Source organism: Falco punctatus, assembly GCF_963210335.1.
Source record: "Falco punctatus genome assembly, chromosome: 4".
In the NCBI taxonomy this organism is placed as follows: domain Eukaryota; kingdom Metazoa; phylum Chordata; class Aves; order Falconiformes; family Falconidae; genus Falco; species Falco punctatus.
The window spans coordinates 44,352,114-44,368,562 of record NC_137583.1 but is presented as its reverse complement, the minus strand read 5'-3'; the positions used below and the strand labels follow the sequence as shown (position 1 = coordinate 44,368,562).

Genomic DNA, 16,449 nt, shown 5'->3' with positions numbered 1-16,449 from the left:
CAAGCACCCCAGGGTGCCCCCCCCGGTGCAAAGACCCCTCCCAGCCCAAGCACCCCGGTGCAGCCCCCGGTGCGTGGCCCCCACCCAAAGCACGCACCCCGGTGCATGGCGCCCCCCCCCCGCCGCCGGCCCGGCGCAGCGCCCCGCCGCCCGGTACCTCTTGGAGCGCTGGAGCAGGGCGCCGGCGGCCCGCTGGCCCCGGTAACCGGGCGGGGCGGCTCCCCAGCAGCTCGGGTCCGACATCGCGGCGGCTCGGCCCCGCCGGGGCCCGGCCGCAGCCACCGGCACGGCGGAAGGAGGCGAGCGGGGCCGGGGCCGGGGCCGGGGCCGCGCCGGGGGCCGGGAGCGGGGCCGGGCCGGGCTCCCGCCGCCGCCTCCCGCCCCTTCCCGCCCGGCGGTGCCGGCGTTGCCATGGAGACGGGCAGCGCCCCGAAACGGGCTCGGGTTTTCCATGGAGACGGGGGGGTAGCACCCCCAAAAGGCGAGGGGGGATCAATAGGGGGGTGCCCACAGAGAGGAGGCGGCGCCCTGAGATGGGGTCGAGGTTATCGTAGGGACGGGGCTGCGCCCTAAAGGGGGGTTGGGGCTGGCAGAGGCAGAGGGCAGCACCCCAAAACCGGGGCTGAGGGTTAACACAGAGACAGGCAGCAGCCCATAAGGGGCTCAGGGTTGCCACAGAGATGGGGCAGCACCCCAGAATATGGTCAGGATATAGAGAGGGGGCAGCACCCCAAAATACAGTCAGGGTTACTATAGAGAGAGGGAAGCACCCCAAAAGGGGCTCAGGGTTGCCATAGAGATGGGGCAGCACCCCAAAATGGGGTCAGGGTTACCATGGAGATGTAGCATCTGCCACATGCATTTGTGGGGCACAAATCCCTCCCCCGCAAGTCAGTGGGAGTGGCCCCAAGGCCTGGGGCTCCCTTGCGGGGAGCAGTCCCCCACCGCCCACGGCATGCCAGGCTCGGAGGGCGCCCACCCAGCAGCGCCCCGGCAGCACCCTGCCACCTCCCTCCCATGCCAGCTTTCCCGTTTAATCAGGGAGATCCCAAGCAGAGACCCAGTGACATCCATCCTCCTTAGTGCCAGTGACAAAACCCTGTGCGGCAGCACACCAGGGCTGCTGGAGCTTCCCAAGCCCAGTGGGATGGCATCGCCATGCCCACCAGGTGGCCACCAGCCAGTGCCACGGCCACAAGTCCCGATGCTGGTGGGGTTAGGCCGGGTCCCAGCACGGCAAAAGGGCAGCACCAACCCCAGCAGCACCACGCTTCCCCTCGCCTCCTGCCCGGCAGCCGTGGAGGCAGCCATGGGTGCTGCCAGACTACCTGTCCTCATCCCTGTCCTTGTTCCCATGTCATCCCCACCACGAGCATCCCCCAAAATGCTCTTCCTGACACCTCAGCTGAGCAACCGCATGGCCACGCTTGTTTTTTCACATGCCACAGCCATTGTGGGCAAGGGGTGGCCATCCGGGACTAGCGACAGGCGCGCGGCAGGCAGGGACTCTGGTGTGCAGGCAGAGCACAGGCAGCAGCCTGGCTCCTGCCTGCCCGCAACAAATGGCTCTGCCTGTTGCTGAGCAGCAGCAGAGCTCCCAGACGGTTCCCTCTTGCCTGGTGCCAGCTGCTCTCCCCAGCAGATGGATGGAGGCATCCAGCGTCACCCATGGGTGCTAGGCAGGCCATAGCTCTGTCCCTCAGATGCCATGGGGCGCAGGGCCGGGGTGTGACTGCTGGGTGCCAGCACACCCGCTGCACCTTGTCCCCGGGGCAAAGCGCAGCCAACACCTGCCACGAGGTCTGGCTACACGTCTTCTGCGACAGCAGCACCCAGCAGGGCACCGCAAGGGGCTTGGGCTTTGAGTGGGAGGCACCCATCCCCTAGAGCAGTTCCCCACTCCCCTTCCCCCTCGGTGGAGCAGCAAAGGTGGATAGGGAGGTTTCCCAGCTGGGATGAAGGCACCATCCCCACTCTCACCCCACTCCCATCACGGTGCCCTGCCCTGGTCTGATTCCAAGACAATCCTCCCTCAAAACAAGGATGCTTGGAGCCTGAGCTTGAGCTACTGTGACAGCATCCCTGTAGAGGGTTCCCAAAATGGACCAGACGGTGGCAGAGATGGAGCCCACTGGCACAGCCAGGTCGCTTTTGGGATGCGTGGGGCTAGGGACAGACCCCAGCCCTGTTGTCCCACATGCCCTGGCAGAAGACAGTGTTGCTTTTGGGGCCCTCCAGAGCATGCCTGGTGGGGGGACCCACCTTGCTGTCCCCATCTCCACCTCTCCTTCCTGCCTTCCCCAGAACTGGCAGCTGTGATGCCCGGGGAGGGTCTGGGGGGGAGTCTTACCTCCAGGGGTGCAGGGTTAGTAAGGGGCTGCAGGGGCTGCAGGGGCTCAGCAGCGTCGGGCTCTGGCTGCTCGGAGACAAGCTGCAAGGCAAGACGGGCCGGCGCGGTGTCAGTGGGTGCCGGTGGGTGCCCCGGTGGCACAGCTCCCCAGAAGAGCTGGGGGGGGCGGCGGAGGGGGCCAGGGACCAAGGGCAGAGGGGGCAAGGGCTGGAGCCAGGGGATCAGGGCTCGGGGGCCAGGCAGGGCAGGGGGAGAGGGCAGTGGGGCAGGGCTGGAGTGGAGCACAGGGGACAGAGGGGGCACTGGGGGGTCTAAGGCTGTGGCGGGGAAGACATCGGGTGGTCTGGTACTGCCGGAGGTGGCGGAGGGGTGGGTGTCACCGGGAGAGTCCCGGGACTGGGGATGCAGGAGGAAGGGCTGGGGATACTCCAGGACGGGGATGCTCCGGGATGGGGATGGACCAGGACAGGGATGCTCCGGAACAGGGATGATCCGGGACGAGGCTGCCCCGGGGCCCCGCAGCCCGCCCCTGGGGCTGGTACCGGCGCGGCCCGCCCCAGTTCCGACTCACTCCAAGGTCAGCGAGGGGATCTTCAGCCTGTCCCGCCGCGACTTCATCCCGCCGCCGCCCCGCTCCGCTCCCGCTCCCCGCGCCGCCGCCGCCCCGGCTCCCCCCGCGCTGGGCGGCTCCTGCGGGCGGGCGGCAACGGCGGCCCCGCCGGGGCTCCCCCTGCTCGGCCCACGGGCCCGGGCCCGCCCCTGCGGCACGGCACGGCTGAGCACTGCTTGGCTCGGCACGGCTCGGCATCGCAGCCCCCGGGCCGCCGGTGCACCCGACCCAGCGGCAGCCCCGATCCGTGCGGTTCCCAGGATGTGCTGGGGCACTGCTGGTGCCCAGACACCACAGCCCCAGCACAGCTCCAGTACAGCCCCAGTGCTATTCCAGTGCATCCTGAACACGATGGCCCCAGTGCCCCCCCAGTGCATCCCAAACACAGCCCCAGTACAGCCTCAACATAGCCCCACCTTCCAGAGCCCTCCCAGTACACCCTCATACCACTTAGAACACCCCAACACACCCCAGCACACCCCAATACACCTGCAGCAGAGCACAGCACACCCCAGTACACCCCAGCACACCCCAGCACATGTACAATCAGGTCCCTCCAGTGTCAGAGAACAGAGTGATGCCAAGCCCCAGCGCCATCTGCCACCTGTCCCTGCTGCCCCCCCATGGTGCCGGTGCCACATCCCTGAGCACATCCCTCCTGGTGACACCCCACCCCACGCCATGGGTGGCCCCACACGGGGACTTACGCTCTTCCTCGGCGCGGCAGGCTCAGCTCCTTCTGCAACAAGAAAAGTGAGAAGCAGGGTCAGAGAGTGGCCCCAGCCATCAGGGGGTCCCCATGCGTGGGACCCCACCTCCTGCTAGCCCACAGCCACGCACCAAACAGTATCCCCACTGCCTGCAGCTGGCCCCTGACACCGCAGGATCGGTCTGCACTCACCGTGCCCAGGGTCCCCCAGCTCTACAAACCACTCGCCCAGGGTCAGCGCACAAAGTCCCCAGGGCTGGTGGCCCCGTGGCCGGACCCGAGAGCGAGGGCAGGAGGGTGGTGGAGCAGGAGCAGCACCCAGCCACCTGGCTGGAGCATGGCCCTGGGGTGGTGGCTGTGCCCTGTCTCCCTGATCCCAGGTGTGGGGAGCCGCTGGCAGCCCCCACACTATTTTTCCAGCCATTGGGAATATTTCTTGCAAGAGCTGTTTGCTTGCAGGTGATGCAACAGGGCAAAGGGCAGCTCTGCAGGCAGGTACCTCAGCCCACGCCATCCTCTTGGCGCGGTGGGTACCGGCCAGCTCTGGCGTAGCCCCAGCACCCTCCCATGTGCCACCGGGCATGCCACAAAGAGTGGCACAGATCCCACTGGCACACTGCGAGGGGCATGGCATGAACCCTGGCACACCACAGGATGCTGGCATACGTGGCGGGGGCATGTGCTGGCTAATGCACCATCATCGCTCTGATCCTGCACGCACCACTGGTACCCACGGGCTCCGTACCCCTAAGGAGCTTACACACATTCCTGACCTGGGCAGGGAGCTCCCGACGGGCAGGGGCTGCTGCCACCCATCTCAGGGCACGCAGCAGCACCCATGCACCCCACATCTCCTGGGGTATCCTCGCCCTGTCCCGTTGCCCACACCACGCAGCCCCTGTGGAAATCCCGGGGTTGGGGCACGCTGCAACGCAGTGATGCAGCATCATTACCGTGGCAACGGGTGACATCATGCCTGGGCGCACAGGGACTCGGCATCCCCAGGGCCCACGGGTTTGTGTCTGCCCCCGGCGTGGCATGGGTGCTGGGGGTGGGTGCTCGGGGTGGATGTGGGTGTCCCAGTGCACCCAACAGCACTGGGTGACCCCAGGCCTGGGTTGAGGAAGGGGGTGCAGGGTCCCTGCGTAAAGCAGGAGCCCCCCAGCACCCTCACTCAGCCCTGCCCATCACCCAGCCTAGGTCCCCACTCACACCTGGGGCTGTGCCACCGGCCACCATCCCCAGAGCAGAGGAAGAGGCAGTTGATGAGGGTTTTACTGCCCAGCCATGTGCAGATGGGACAGAGAACAGACATTCTTGTCTCCATGTCACCCCTGCCCCATGGCACAGCCTCCCCACCCATGGGTGCAAGGGCACAGAGAGGTCCTGTGGCACCAACACCCATTGCTGCTGGGGGCTGCCATGCTGCCATCCCTGGGGACAGCCAGAGCATCCCTCGAGGGCTCTGGGGACCCATGTGGGGCAGTGCCACAGGGCCAGCACCCACAGGGTGCCTGATGCACCCACCCAGCACCCTGCGTCTCCTACCAGCAAGTCCTGGTGGGAGCCAGGATTAACCATCAGCTGATCCCTGTGGGGATGGCATCAGGGATGGCATTGCTGCTCAGCGCTTTGGGATTAGCTCACTGGTGGGAGCCCCTTCCCACCCCTCCTGCCATGGGGATGCAGGCACACAGCCAGGACCCCTGCCCTCCCCCGAGACCGCCAGGAGCAATGCCTGCAACCAAGAGCCCTGAAGCCCGAGGCCATGGCTCTGTCCGTCTGCATCCGTGGGGAGGCAGCTCCCATGCAGGGCCCTTTCCCGGGCTGAGCGTGCGGCGGAACGTGGCTGCCCTGCGGAGCTGCCAGCTCGGATGAAGGCAGCACTGTGCCATCCTCCAACCGCCCCGACAGCTCAGGCTGGGCGCCCCGGTTACTGCAGCTCCCCGCTGCGGACGGGGACGGAGGGAGACATGAAGTCACCCGGAAAAATCAGGCTCAGCACTCATCTCTGTGAGCCAGGGCGGGCTGTGGTTGTCACCCCTCCACACATGGCAGTGGATGCCGGTGTTCCTGTGGGAAGCGGGTGCAGGGTGGGCAGGGAAGATGGATACCCCTTGGCCTGCCAGGAGCAGGAACACAGGGTGATGGAGGGGGCGGCTGTTTGGAGGGGCAAATCAATGCTGGCGCAGAGGTTTGGCATGGCCGGCATCGCATGCTGGGCTGGAGAGACCACGACATTCTCATGAGAGCACCCAGCACCCACACAGGCGGGTGGCCCCCCAGCACGTCGCAGCATGGCTGGGGCTCATACCCTGCCCTGCTCCCGGAGCTGGGTGCCCGGCTCCTGTCCCAACCATCCCACGCTGCCCACACATAGCCCCCATCTCTCGCACGGGCAGCACCCACCCCTCACCTGCAGCACCCACCTCTCATCTGCAGTACCCACCTCTTGCACACACACCCCCAGAGCACCCATCGCCCACTCACAGCGCCCACTTCTTGCACACACCCAGAGCACCCACCTCTCACCCACAGCACCCACCTCTTGCACACGCGGCACCCCCTCACATGCCCACAGAGCACCCATCTCTCACTTAGAGCACCCACCCCTCACAGACCCGCACCCAGAGCACCCCAGGCTCACTGGGGCTGGGCTCTCCCCGGCTCCCCCCTCCCCCGCCGGGCTCCGAGCCACCGCCGGTGCCCCACTCGCCGTGCCCGGTGCCCGGGAGCCGCCTCCCCGCTCCCCGGTGCTCCTCACCTGGAGGCCCCGGCGCCGCAGGATGCTGGGCTCGTCCATTCCGCCGCGCCCGCCGCCGCCTCCCGCTGCGCCCGCTCCGCCCGGTGCGCCCGGTCCGCCCCGCCGCCGCCGCCCGGTGCGCCCGGTGCGCCGCCCAGCGGCCCTGCCGCGTCACCGGCCGCGCATCGGCACCGAGCCCGCGGCTGGCACGGCACGGTATGGCACGGCACGGGGCTGGCACGGCACTGGGCTGGAATGGAACGGCACAGGGCTGGCACAGCATAGCATGGGACTGGCACGGCATAGGGCTGGCACGGCACAGTATGGCACAGCATGGGACTGGCACGGCACAGCATGGCGTGGGGCTGGCACAACAGTGCATGGAACAGCACAGGGCTGGCACAGCATGGCACAGCACAGTCCATGGGTGGCACGGTCTGCTTGGCTCTGAAGAGCTCAGCATGGCAGGGTCCAGCATGGCATGGCACGGGGCTGGCACAGTCTGCCTGGCTCGGTAGAACCCAGCATGGCAGAGTCTATCATGGCACAGCACAGCATGGGCTGGCACGGCATGGGGGCCTGGCATGGCATGCGGATGGCAAGGCACAGCACGGGACTGGCATGGCACAGCACAGCATGGCATGGCACGGGGCTGGCACAGCACGGGGCTGGCACAACATGGCATGGCATAGGGTTGACATGGTCTGCTTGGCTCAGAAGACTGGCATGGCAGGATCCAGCGTGGTATGGCATGGCCTGGGGCTGGCACAGTCTGCCTAGCTTGGTAGAGCCCAGCATGGCAGAGTCTATCATGGCACAGCACAGCATGGCATGGCACAGGGTTGGAACAGCACAGTACATCGTGGCACAGCACAGCATGGCATGGGGCTGGTACTGCACAGAATGGAACCACCCAGGACTGGCACAGTCTTCCTGGCATGCCAGACCCAGCATGGCAAGGTCAGGTATGGCATGGCATGGCACAGGGCTAAACCAGCATGGCACAGCACAGAATAGCCTGAGGCTGGCTGGCAGAGTCTTCCTGGCTCAGTACTGCCTGGCACGGCACGGCCTGGGGCTGGCACAGGAGTGGACAGGTAGAACAGCCCCCCTGGCTCAGTGTGGTCCAGCCCAGGTCTGTCCTGTGGCTGGCATGGCACAGATGGCCCTTATGGCCTGGCGCAGACCAGCACTGCCCAGTGCAGTCCAGTATGGTATGGCATGGTCCAGCATGGCACAGCTTGGCATGACATGGTCCAGCATGGCCTGGCCCAGTTTAGCACAGCATGGCAGTCCAGCCCAGTCGAGTCCAGCAGAGTCCTGCTGTATGTTGTGGCATGGCAAAGCCTGGCATGGCTGAGTTTGGCATGGCACAGCACAGCTCGGTGTGCACCCCAGGGCAGGCTGGCAAGGGCACACAGTGAAGCAGGAGGTGCTGAGGGACCCTCTGCGCACCCAGCCCAGCCATGCCCACCACAGCAGGATGGTGGGGTCCCTGCAGTGCCGTCCCGGCATGGGAACACTCCCGCCACCACCGCCCTCCAGCCCTGAGCATAAAGCCACACAAGGGGACACTTTCTGTGGGAACAAGGGGACTCTGTGCACAGCCCTCAGTGCCACCCGGCTCTGCTGCCCGGGGGTCACCCACCCCGTCACGCGGCTGCCAGCATCCCAGTGACACCGTTCTCTCCTGCCTCACTGGGGCTTTGTTTGTGGCTGCAGGGGACAAATTGTGCCAGGGATGGGGACAGGAGCCTGGTTTGGGCGAGAGTGCACATACACATGCTGCCAAAACCCCAAACAACCCCAACCCTGGAGCAACCGCTTGAGATTTGCCCCATTACAGGCAGGGGAGCAAAAACGTGCTAAAAAAAAAAAAAAAAAAAAAAAAAAAAAAGCCACACACCCCGCAGCTCCCCCGAACCACAAGACATCTCTTTTGCTTACCTGGCACTTCTCACCAGCCCGAGGCACATGGTGTGGCCAGGACACACAGCGCAGCGGTGGTGGGGTTTGGCTGAGGACCAGCAGAAAAAGGGGGATATTTTGGTTACTTTCTCTTTTGCTTTTGGTAAAAGTGAGGCGTGCACTCCCGCCCTTTGCCCTGCCCGCCCAGGAGCAGCCACCCCTGGGCCAGCTTTTAGCAGAAGAGGAAACATTGGGTGCGCAAAGCTGCGCTGAGGGCCAGGGCTGCTGCCGAGCTGCCGGGGGCACCCACCGCGTGCCGGGGTGAGCGGGCAGCCAGGAAGGGGAGCGGAGCCTCAGATCTGGCATGGGACACCTCGGGTGGCTGATGCTGGGGTGGCTGCTGGCAGCACTGGCGGTGCTGGCGCAGGGTGGTAAGTGCTCCTGCAGTGCTAGGAGATGAGAGATAATTTCAAAAGACTTTCACTGAACGATCCAGGGGCGATAAGGCCCACGGAACCAGCGCGGTGATGGAGATGGTCGCCTGAAACCGCAGGCACGGGGGAAAGCCGGGTGAATACCCCCCAGCAGCGGGCAGGAGCCAGAGTGAGCGGCACCAGCCGGTGCCACAAACCCACTGAGCAGGAAAATGGTGCTTTTTGGGGTGGGAATCACCCGTGCGGCTGCTCCGATCCCCTGGGCAAGCAACATGGTGATCGGGTGATGGCTACAGCCTTGCCCAACGCATTGGGGTTTGGGGTGCGGGACCCCCCAGCCGCTGCCCTCTCCCGCAGGCACTGCCACCAGCCCTGGTTTCTCCTGCTGGAAACGCTGCGGGTCCCGCTGGTTCCTCTGCTCCTGGCCACCCCACGGCCCAACAAGCGACACCTCCTACCTTCTGACGCTCTGGTGAGTGGGGTACTGTGGCAGGGGTGGGCACCACGTCCTGGGGAGCCCTTAGGCTGTCCCCTGAGCAGGACACACGGGACACTTGGGGATACGTGACCTCCGCATCCCAAGCCCACCTGGATCCAACCTTGCACCTGCTTCCCCCGCAGCTATGCAATGCCCAGGTTGTGCCAGCAGTTCAAGGCGGGCGCGAGGACGACATACACCCTGAAGCATCACCATATTTACGTCCTCACCAATGTCACAGCCTGGGTGGAAGCGCGCTGGGGGGACCACATCCACAGGACCCCCAACCTCACGCTGTATCTCAACAAGGCTGGTAAGCACACCGGGGGGGGGCAGGCTGGGTGCCAGCACTGGCACCAATAACCACCTCATCTTTACAGTCAAGATGGACCCACCCCCCACCACAATGCCATTCACCAAGACCGGCGGCCGGCTGAGGTTGCAGATGCCGAGGTCATCGTGCCACCATGGGGACCGGCCACCACAGCGGGAGGCTCGCTTCCGGATGATGGGCAACAGCAGCTGGACGCAGGTAGAAATGCGGTTTGCCAGAGCTGGCGGTGACCGATGGCACAGTCAGTAACATCATGGCAGCTGGGGGAGTGTGGGGGGCTGGTGATGCCACCATTGTGTCCCCCCCCGCAAACCTGGCCGTGTCCCATCTGTTTCCCTGCGTTATCGGCTCTGCTGCATCCTCCTGGCCACGGGCTCCTGCTGCTGCCCATAACAGGATCAGGCTGCAATTTGTGGGGATTACACAAGCAAAACCCCAGATTATACTAATGACGACAACAGATGAAATCTGGACACTCATCCCCAGCGAACCCCCCCTGCAGCAGGGGACCCCCCACCCCTCTCAGTTGCTGCCAGGAGGGTCTTGGGGCTGAAGGCATGGTACCCCAGCCAAGGGGACTCTCCTGGCCACCATGTCCCCTGCACCCCATTTGGCTCTCCCAGACCCTGGGATGTTTGGGGGGGCACAGGGCAGCATTGCTTTCACGTCCCAGTAACATACTGGTTTGACTGGTTGGGTGTCTTCATCCCTGTTCTCTCTGCAGGTGATGTGCGAGACAGTGATGGATGAGGATGACTCAGGTCTGTTGGGCCTGTGGGGATGCGGGGGACAAGTGTCTCCTGGGGGTGCTTCTACGTCCTGGCAGTGGGGCTCTGTCCTGCACTCCCTCCTGGCCTCCCAGCACCCCATGATGGCCAAAAGCTGGGGGAAAGGAGGGGGGAACCCATCGCCTGACCCTGCCACCCCACTCTAGTGACCTGCACCCTGGGGGGGGACAGCGCCTTTGAGGTTCAGCTCCGGCACAAGCCCTCCCACTGGAGCAGCTACTGGAGCGACTGGAGCAGCTCCATCTTCATTCCTGAGGGTGAGGAAGAGGGGAGGAGGCCGGTGGGATCCCAACGGCTCCCAAAAATGCCGATAGCCCAGCCAGGGTCCTTCCTCTTGCAGAAATCCTGGCTAGCCCAGTGCTGAGCTACCAGCTGGGAAAACTGGGGAGAGATGGGCAGCGGGTGCTGAGGCTGAGCTGGCAGGTAGGGCAGCAGCAGGGACCCTCCTGGGTGTTGTCCCCCCCCATTTCATCCTCCGAGCCGCCCTTTCTCCCTCCCCCAGCAAGCCCCCAAGGAGCAAGGGGATGTCACCTACACACTACGTGTCCGCATGCTGGTGTGCCGCTGTGCCAAGCTGGCCGAGGAGGATGCTGTGGTGCTGGGGGGGGAGGTGATGGCGCACAACCTCACCCTCTGTGGTGCTGAGTACGAGATCCTGCTGACAGCAGCCAATGCCGCCGGGCCAGGGCCAGCGCGGCAGCTCCGTGTGCCAGCAGAGCAGAGTGCAGGTACCAGCCCCGCGGAAGGACCGAGCTCCCTGGCAGCCTTGAGGGGGTTATTTTCCCAGCCATCCTTCGCATTCCCTGTTTCTTCCCAGATCTCAGCTTCAAGGACATCAGCATGGATGGTGGCACCATGACGGCGCAGTGGGAAGCACCAAGCCCTGGCTTCGCCTACTGCTTCGAGCAGCAGCCACTGCCAGGAGCACCGAAACAGGGCATTTGCGTCCAACGGGATTTCCCTGCTGAGAGCATCCATGTGGAGAGAGGCAAGGGAGTCCCCCAAGCTGCCGACCTGTCCCCCCCCTACCTGGAGCTGGATCCTGGCATGGGTTTAACTGGTATCTTCAGTTCCTGCCCCAGGAGCGTGGGAAGCACCGGCGTGTTACCGCCTCGCCGTGCACAGCTGGGCCCCGGTGCGGGGCTGGTCTACCTTTGCCTTGCAGCACCACTATGCCAGCAATGGTACGTATGGAAACATGGAGCATCTGCGCCCCATTTAATTGCAAAAAGAGGCTTTCCTGAAATGCCACCCCCTTTTTTTTTTTGCACCCACCCCCCATCACATGCAGCCTCGCTAGCTGTGCCCATCCGCATCAATGCCAGTGCTGGGGATGATGCTGCTGTCCTCCAGTGGAGCCCATCCCCCCGTGCTGCCTGTCCTGGGGCGCTGGCCAAGTACCTCATCTGCCACGCAGCCGAGGGTGACAACGTGACCTGTGAGTGTGACCCCCCACCCCTGTGGGGCAGGAGGAGGGTGCTGCCTGCAGGCAGCTGCCAGACTACCACCAGCTCCATTTGCCCAGACAGTGAAGCGGACGCTGCGGCATCGCACTACACCCTCCAAAACCTACAGCCTGGCACAGCCTACAGGGTGGGCGTTTGGGAGGTGACAGGGGAGAGCAAGGGGACCTGTGGTGCTTGGTGGCACTTCCAGACCAAGGCACTGGGTAATGGCTGGAGACCCCATCCCCTCCCTGGTCCCCATGGGGTGCTCGTCCTCACCCCAAAACAGCTCCCATGTCCCACGTGGGGTGCTGGGGACAGAAATGCCATCACTCAACTGTGCCCATCCCCAGGTGCCCAGGGAGCAGCGTGGAAATACAACCTGAAGTACCTGGGCATCTTGCTCGGTCTCCCCACCATGGCTGCCATCTACCAGCTCAGCAAAAAGAGGTGACTGCAGCACCCTTGTCCCCACCCTGCTCTGGCTACCCAGCTCATTCCCCACCTCCTCACCAACCCCCACCTCCCCAGGGCTTGCCGCCTCCTCTTCCCACCCCTGCCCAAGCCCATGGGCAGCAAAGCCATCCAGTTTGCCACTGGCGAAATGAACCAGGTGAGATGCAAAGTGCAAGAGGGGCTGGATCCCGCACCTGGCACATGCTTGTGCTCAGTGCTGGCATGGGATGTTCCCACCCCAACTGCATCCGACCCTTAGGGTCAGCACCGACCAGGCTTTGTGGAGCCCTCGGAGAGGTTCAGCCCAGCCGAGCTGCTGCTAAAGGAGCTGAATCCCGGGAAGGAGCTGACTGACACCAGCACGTGGCCTGGCACGCCACAGCCTGGCCCTGGGGCTGAAGAGCTGGCAGCAGCATGCCAGCCAGGTGGCCAGAAGGAGCTGCCGTTTGCCTACCGCAGGCAGGAGGTGCCGAGCCCGGTGGGATTTCCATTGCCTGGCAGCACCAGTTGCACCACCCACCCACCCAGTGAGGAGGAGGAGGGGGAAGAGGAGGGGAGGCATAGACTACACCAGCTGCTGGTCCCCATTGCCCTGCTCATCTCTGACAAACCCATCATCATCAGGGATGAGGAAGGATAGGACCCATCACTGCAGAAGTCTGTGCTGTAGCCATCACCAGGCTGGGAGAGCGGGGATGGATGGCAGGAGGGGGATGGGGGGGGGGAGGGGGTTGTGTCCCATGGGATGCCAAGCGTCCACCCTGTGGGGTCACAGTTGCACTGGCACTTTGAGGGGTTTTTCTGGTTTCCAGGACACAAAAGGCTATGCCTCCAGATGCAGCGTTGCATGGAGCCAGGATCTGGCCATGTGCTTTCCAGCCTCATCATTCCACAGGTGATAAATAACAAGGGAAAGTGGTGGAGTAAAGCCAGGGCTGAGGGTATTTCCTTGGCTGGATCGGAAGAAGAAGCAAAGCTTCATCCCAGCCAGCTGCCTCCTGCCACTGCAGGGGCCAGCATCACCCTGGCAGGACAGAGGCACAAACAGCCCCAGCACCAAACACTGGCTACCTGCAAAAAAAAAACAACAAAAAACACCAAACAAAAAAACCAACCAACAACACTTCACAAAATAAATACAAAACCCAAAACCATAAAATAAATGCATGAAGCAACTGGGCTGAGATGGCTTCCTTTGCCTGACCTGGGCAGACTACAGCGATGATTTAGAGTTGGGGGCAATCCATGGCACTGCATAGGATGCAGCCAGGCGGTGGGGCTGGATCTGGGGGGGACCCGGGGTCGCAGGGCCCCCCCCAGCAGCCTCACACGGGGCTGCACTGCTGCCCCAGCCCTCATCTGGGGCAGAACTGGAGCCGCTGCTGAGACTGAAGAGTGATGCATGGTTTTGTCTACCTTGCATGCTGGGGCTGGAGGTGTTGGGGTTTATTTGCTGAGAGTGCAAAACATAAAACGGGGGAAAAAATAATTAAATGGGGTTAGTAGCACGGGGAAGTCCGGGAGGAGTCAGCACCGGCAGAGCTGTGGTGCCGCAGCCGCAGCCGCCAGGGCTCAGCCTCCTCGCTGCTGCTTTTAGCCCCGGTCCTGCCTCGCGAAGGATTTAACCCAAACGCTGCTCGCGGCACCGGCGGAAACCGCGCTGATGCCGACGGGCGACAACCGATAACGCGCCGGGACGCGGGGCCACGGCCGCGCTGCTGCGCCTCCCCGCGACCCCCCCCAGCCAGGGCGGGCGGGCCGGAGGGCAGGGGATGGAGGCGGCTGCAACGGTGGCACCCTCATGGCTGGGGGTCCCGCCTGGCTGTGTGCACGCAGGACCCCTCACCGCTGTGCCCACCGGCACCGTGCCCACCCGTGTCCGGCACCGCACATCCAGGGTGTCTCAGCTGCCGGCGGAGCCACGAGGTGGCACCAGCCCCGCGTCCCCACCTCCCGGCTGAGAAAATCCATCTTCCCTCTGCCCACGGCCGTGCATCACCCCGCGGGCCCCCATGTACCGGCAGCCTCTATCCCTGGTCGCCAGCACCCCAAATCCCTGGGGATCGGCTGCAGGCTGGGCATCTGGCATCCTCCCAGCCCCAGCAACCCACGCGGAGGCAGCAGATTTAGGGATTTTACTGGGATTTGGGCAATGCCAGGCTCGCTGCTGGAAACACCCCAGGCCAGCCACGTGTGGAGGAAGCATTCAGTCAGCAGCAGGGCGCCGGGGCAGGCGCACATTCGGGGTTCAGCCCCTGTTTACGGCCCGTTTTTGGGGCCGGAGCAGCGAGGGAAGGCCAGGCAGCAGCAGCAAACACGCAGCTGGCCTGGGGCCAGTGGCACTGCCGGTTAATCATTCCTGGTCATGGAACAAGTTCACGCCAGGGCAGCCAGTCCCGGTTGCTGCATTAAAAACAACCCAGGGAGAGGCGGGGGATGGTAGACACCACCCCCCCACCCCCCCCATCACCCCCCCATGGGGGCATCTGCTGGGGATCCATCCCACCCGTGGGGCCACTTAAGCCAAGCCCCCTCCCCCCAACACCTTCAGGGACAGCCCCATCCCCACCGACAGCCCCACGCATCCTTGCCCACGCGTGTCCCCAGTCGGCCAGTGCTCTGCCAGGAACACGGTGCTGCACAGAGCCCATGGGCAATGTCTTGGGGAAAACCAATTAAGCCGGCTGTGCCAATTAGTGTAAGCGAGCAGCTCAGGACTTTCTAATTAGTTTAAGTTTTACAGGACTGTTTTCCAAATGAGTCTCCGGGAGCTGCTCTGAGCCCAGCGACCTGGGGACAGCCACCAGCCCTGCTTTCACAGCCAGGACCTTCACCACTCCTCCATCCGGATCTGACCCTGCACAGGACCCAGACGCGCCACAGGGCATCGGTGACACCCGGCAAGAGCCGCTGCCACTCACAGCCTGAGAATGGGCAAATCGTGACACCCAATGGGAGATGCTGTCTGGGACGGCGCTGGGGCAAGCAGCAAAAAGCCATCGCAACAGGGGAAATAAAACTCATCCCAGCATGGGGAGGCTGGTGGGAGCGCGGCGGGGTCAGCATCAATCCCAAAGGCACCCTGAGCCTGAGGGTGCCCCCCGGCTTTGGAATCTCCCTGGCCAAGCAGAGCGGAGCTGGCCCAGCTGTCTGCACACACGTACCCCGACACCTTTACAAGCAGCTAATTTAAGACCTGTTGCCTTTTATTTTTAGAGAAGGACATCTGATTACGCCCTGTGGTGCCTTTTTATATTGCCTGATACACTGACTTTCAGTATGGCTGTTTACACCAGCAGTGCCAGTGCCACCTGGATGCCGGGGCTGAAGGTACTGTTTGCCAGGGCAAGTGCGGAGCATCCCTGCCCTAAGGGGGAAAAACCTCTCCCTATTCCCACAGGGTCCTGGCAATGTATCCCCAAAAGCACAGGGGATTTGCAGGGGTGCATTTACCCCATGACACCTCTGCTTACTCATGCTAAGCAGAAAATTCAGCGCCACATCCCGAGAAAGCATGCAGTGCAGCCAGCCGGGGTAGCAGGAGGATGCTCGGAGCCTGGGGATTTGCTCCAGGCTCCCTGATTTTGGGGGATGCGAGCTCAGCTGGCCCCGAAGGAAAGCCATAAAAGAGCTGGAGGGGTTTGCTACAGCCCCACATACACCGACTCTCAGGGGGTGCAAGCCCCTGAGGAAGGTGAGGTCCATCCCTGTGGGCCTGGGCTAAGTTTTGCTCCCAGATGGAGAAGTTTAACTTGTTTCCCAGCCTCCTCAGGGAAACAGCCCGGATTTAGCCTGAGCAGCAGAGAAGGCTGCAACCCTGCAACCCCTTCCTTTACCTGCCCCTCTTGCAGCCCCTTCCCTCATCCAGCCTTCCCCTCCACAGCCCCTTCCCAGCACCCAGCACCCTGCCCCCCTCGCCCAGCCCCAGCCCTGAGCAGAGCTGATGCCAACAAGGTGTTTGAGCCCAGCCCAACCACCAGCCGTGCCAGGGAGAAGGATTATTTGCTGGGCAAAAAGCCACCCCTGCCACTACCTACACAATGCCACTCGCTCCTGGGGAGATTAGGTGACCATTCAGGAGCTGCTTTGAGTTAATCGCTAAGCAAACAAACTGATCCCTAGGATTATTTTTTATTATTATTAATTATTATTCTGTAGGCAGAATTCAATGGCTATATCTCACCCAGGGGCAGA

General features: G+C 63.6%; 2 protein-coding genes across 9 annotated transcripts in view; one reads left to right on the top strand and one right to left on the bottom strand.

Annotated features, from left to right (window-relative positions):
- MAST3 (microtubule associated serine/threonine kinase 3) overlaps nucleotides 1-8,686 on the bottom strand; it is a gene marked incomplete at its 5' end in the record, with an annotated part of 29,062 nt that extends 20,376 nt beyond the window's left edge. Inside the window, 5 exons of one of the 7 annotated variants that reach the window (XM_080386886.1) lie at nucleotides 2,351-2,431; nucleotides 2,922-3,109; nucleotides 3,668-3,699; nucleotides 6,434-6,662; nucleotides 8,360-8,686. In XM_080386886.1, coding sequence (XP_080243012.1) covers nucleotides 2,351-2,431; nucleotides 2,922-3,109; nucleotides 3,668-3,699; nucleotides 6,434-6,662; nucleotides 8,360-8,686 — 857 coding nt within the window. The other 6 variants (XM_080386885.1, XM_080386890.1, XM_080386887.1 and 3 more) reach the window with 6 other exon arrangements.
- IL12RB1 (interleukin 12 receptor subunit beta 1) lies at nucleotides 8,623-13,439 on the top strand. Of its 2 annotated transcripts, XM_080386902.1 has the most exons (15): nucleotides 8,623-8,751; nucleotides 9,112-9,226; nucleotides 9,376-9,545; nucleotides 9,613-9,764; nucleotides 10,291-10,327; nucleotides 10,501-10,611; nucleotides 10,695-10,777; nucleotides 10,857-11,082; nucleotides 11,172-11,342; nucleotides 11,425-11,538; nucleotides 11,646-11,796; nucleotides 11,884-12,023; nucleotides 12,153-12,249; nucleotides 12,331-12,412; nucleotides 12,515-13,439. In XM_080386902.1, the coding sequence occupies exons 1-15, from the start codon at nucleotides 8,685-8,687 to the stop codon at nucleotides 12,893-12,895; spliced, it is 2,097 nt and encodes a 698-aa protein (XP_080243028.1). In that variant the 5' UTR covers nucleotides 8,623-8,684; the 3' UTR covers nucleotides 12,896-13,439. The 2 variants fall into 2 exon arrangements, with proteins under 2 accessions (XP_080243028.1, XP_080243029.1); XM_080386903.1 differs by lacking the exon at nucleotides 12,331-12,412 and having other exon boundaries at nucleotides 12,515-12,713.
- The last annotated feature ends 3,010 nt before the right edge of the window (nucleotides 13,440-16,449 follow it).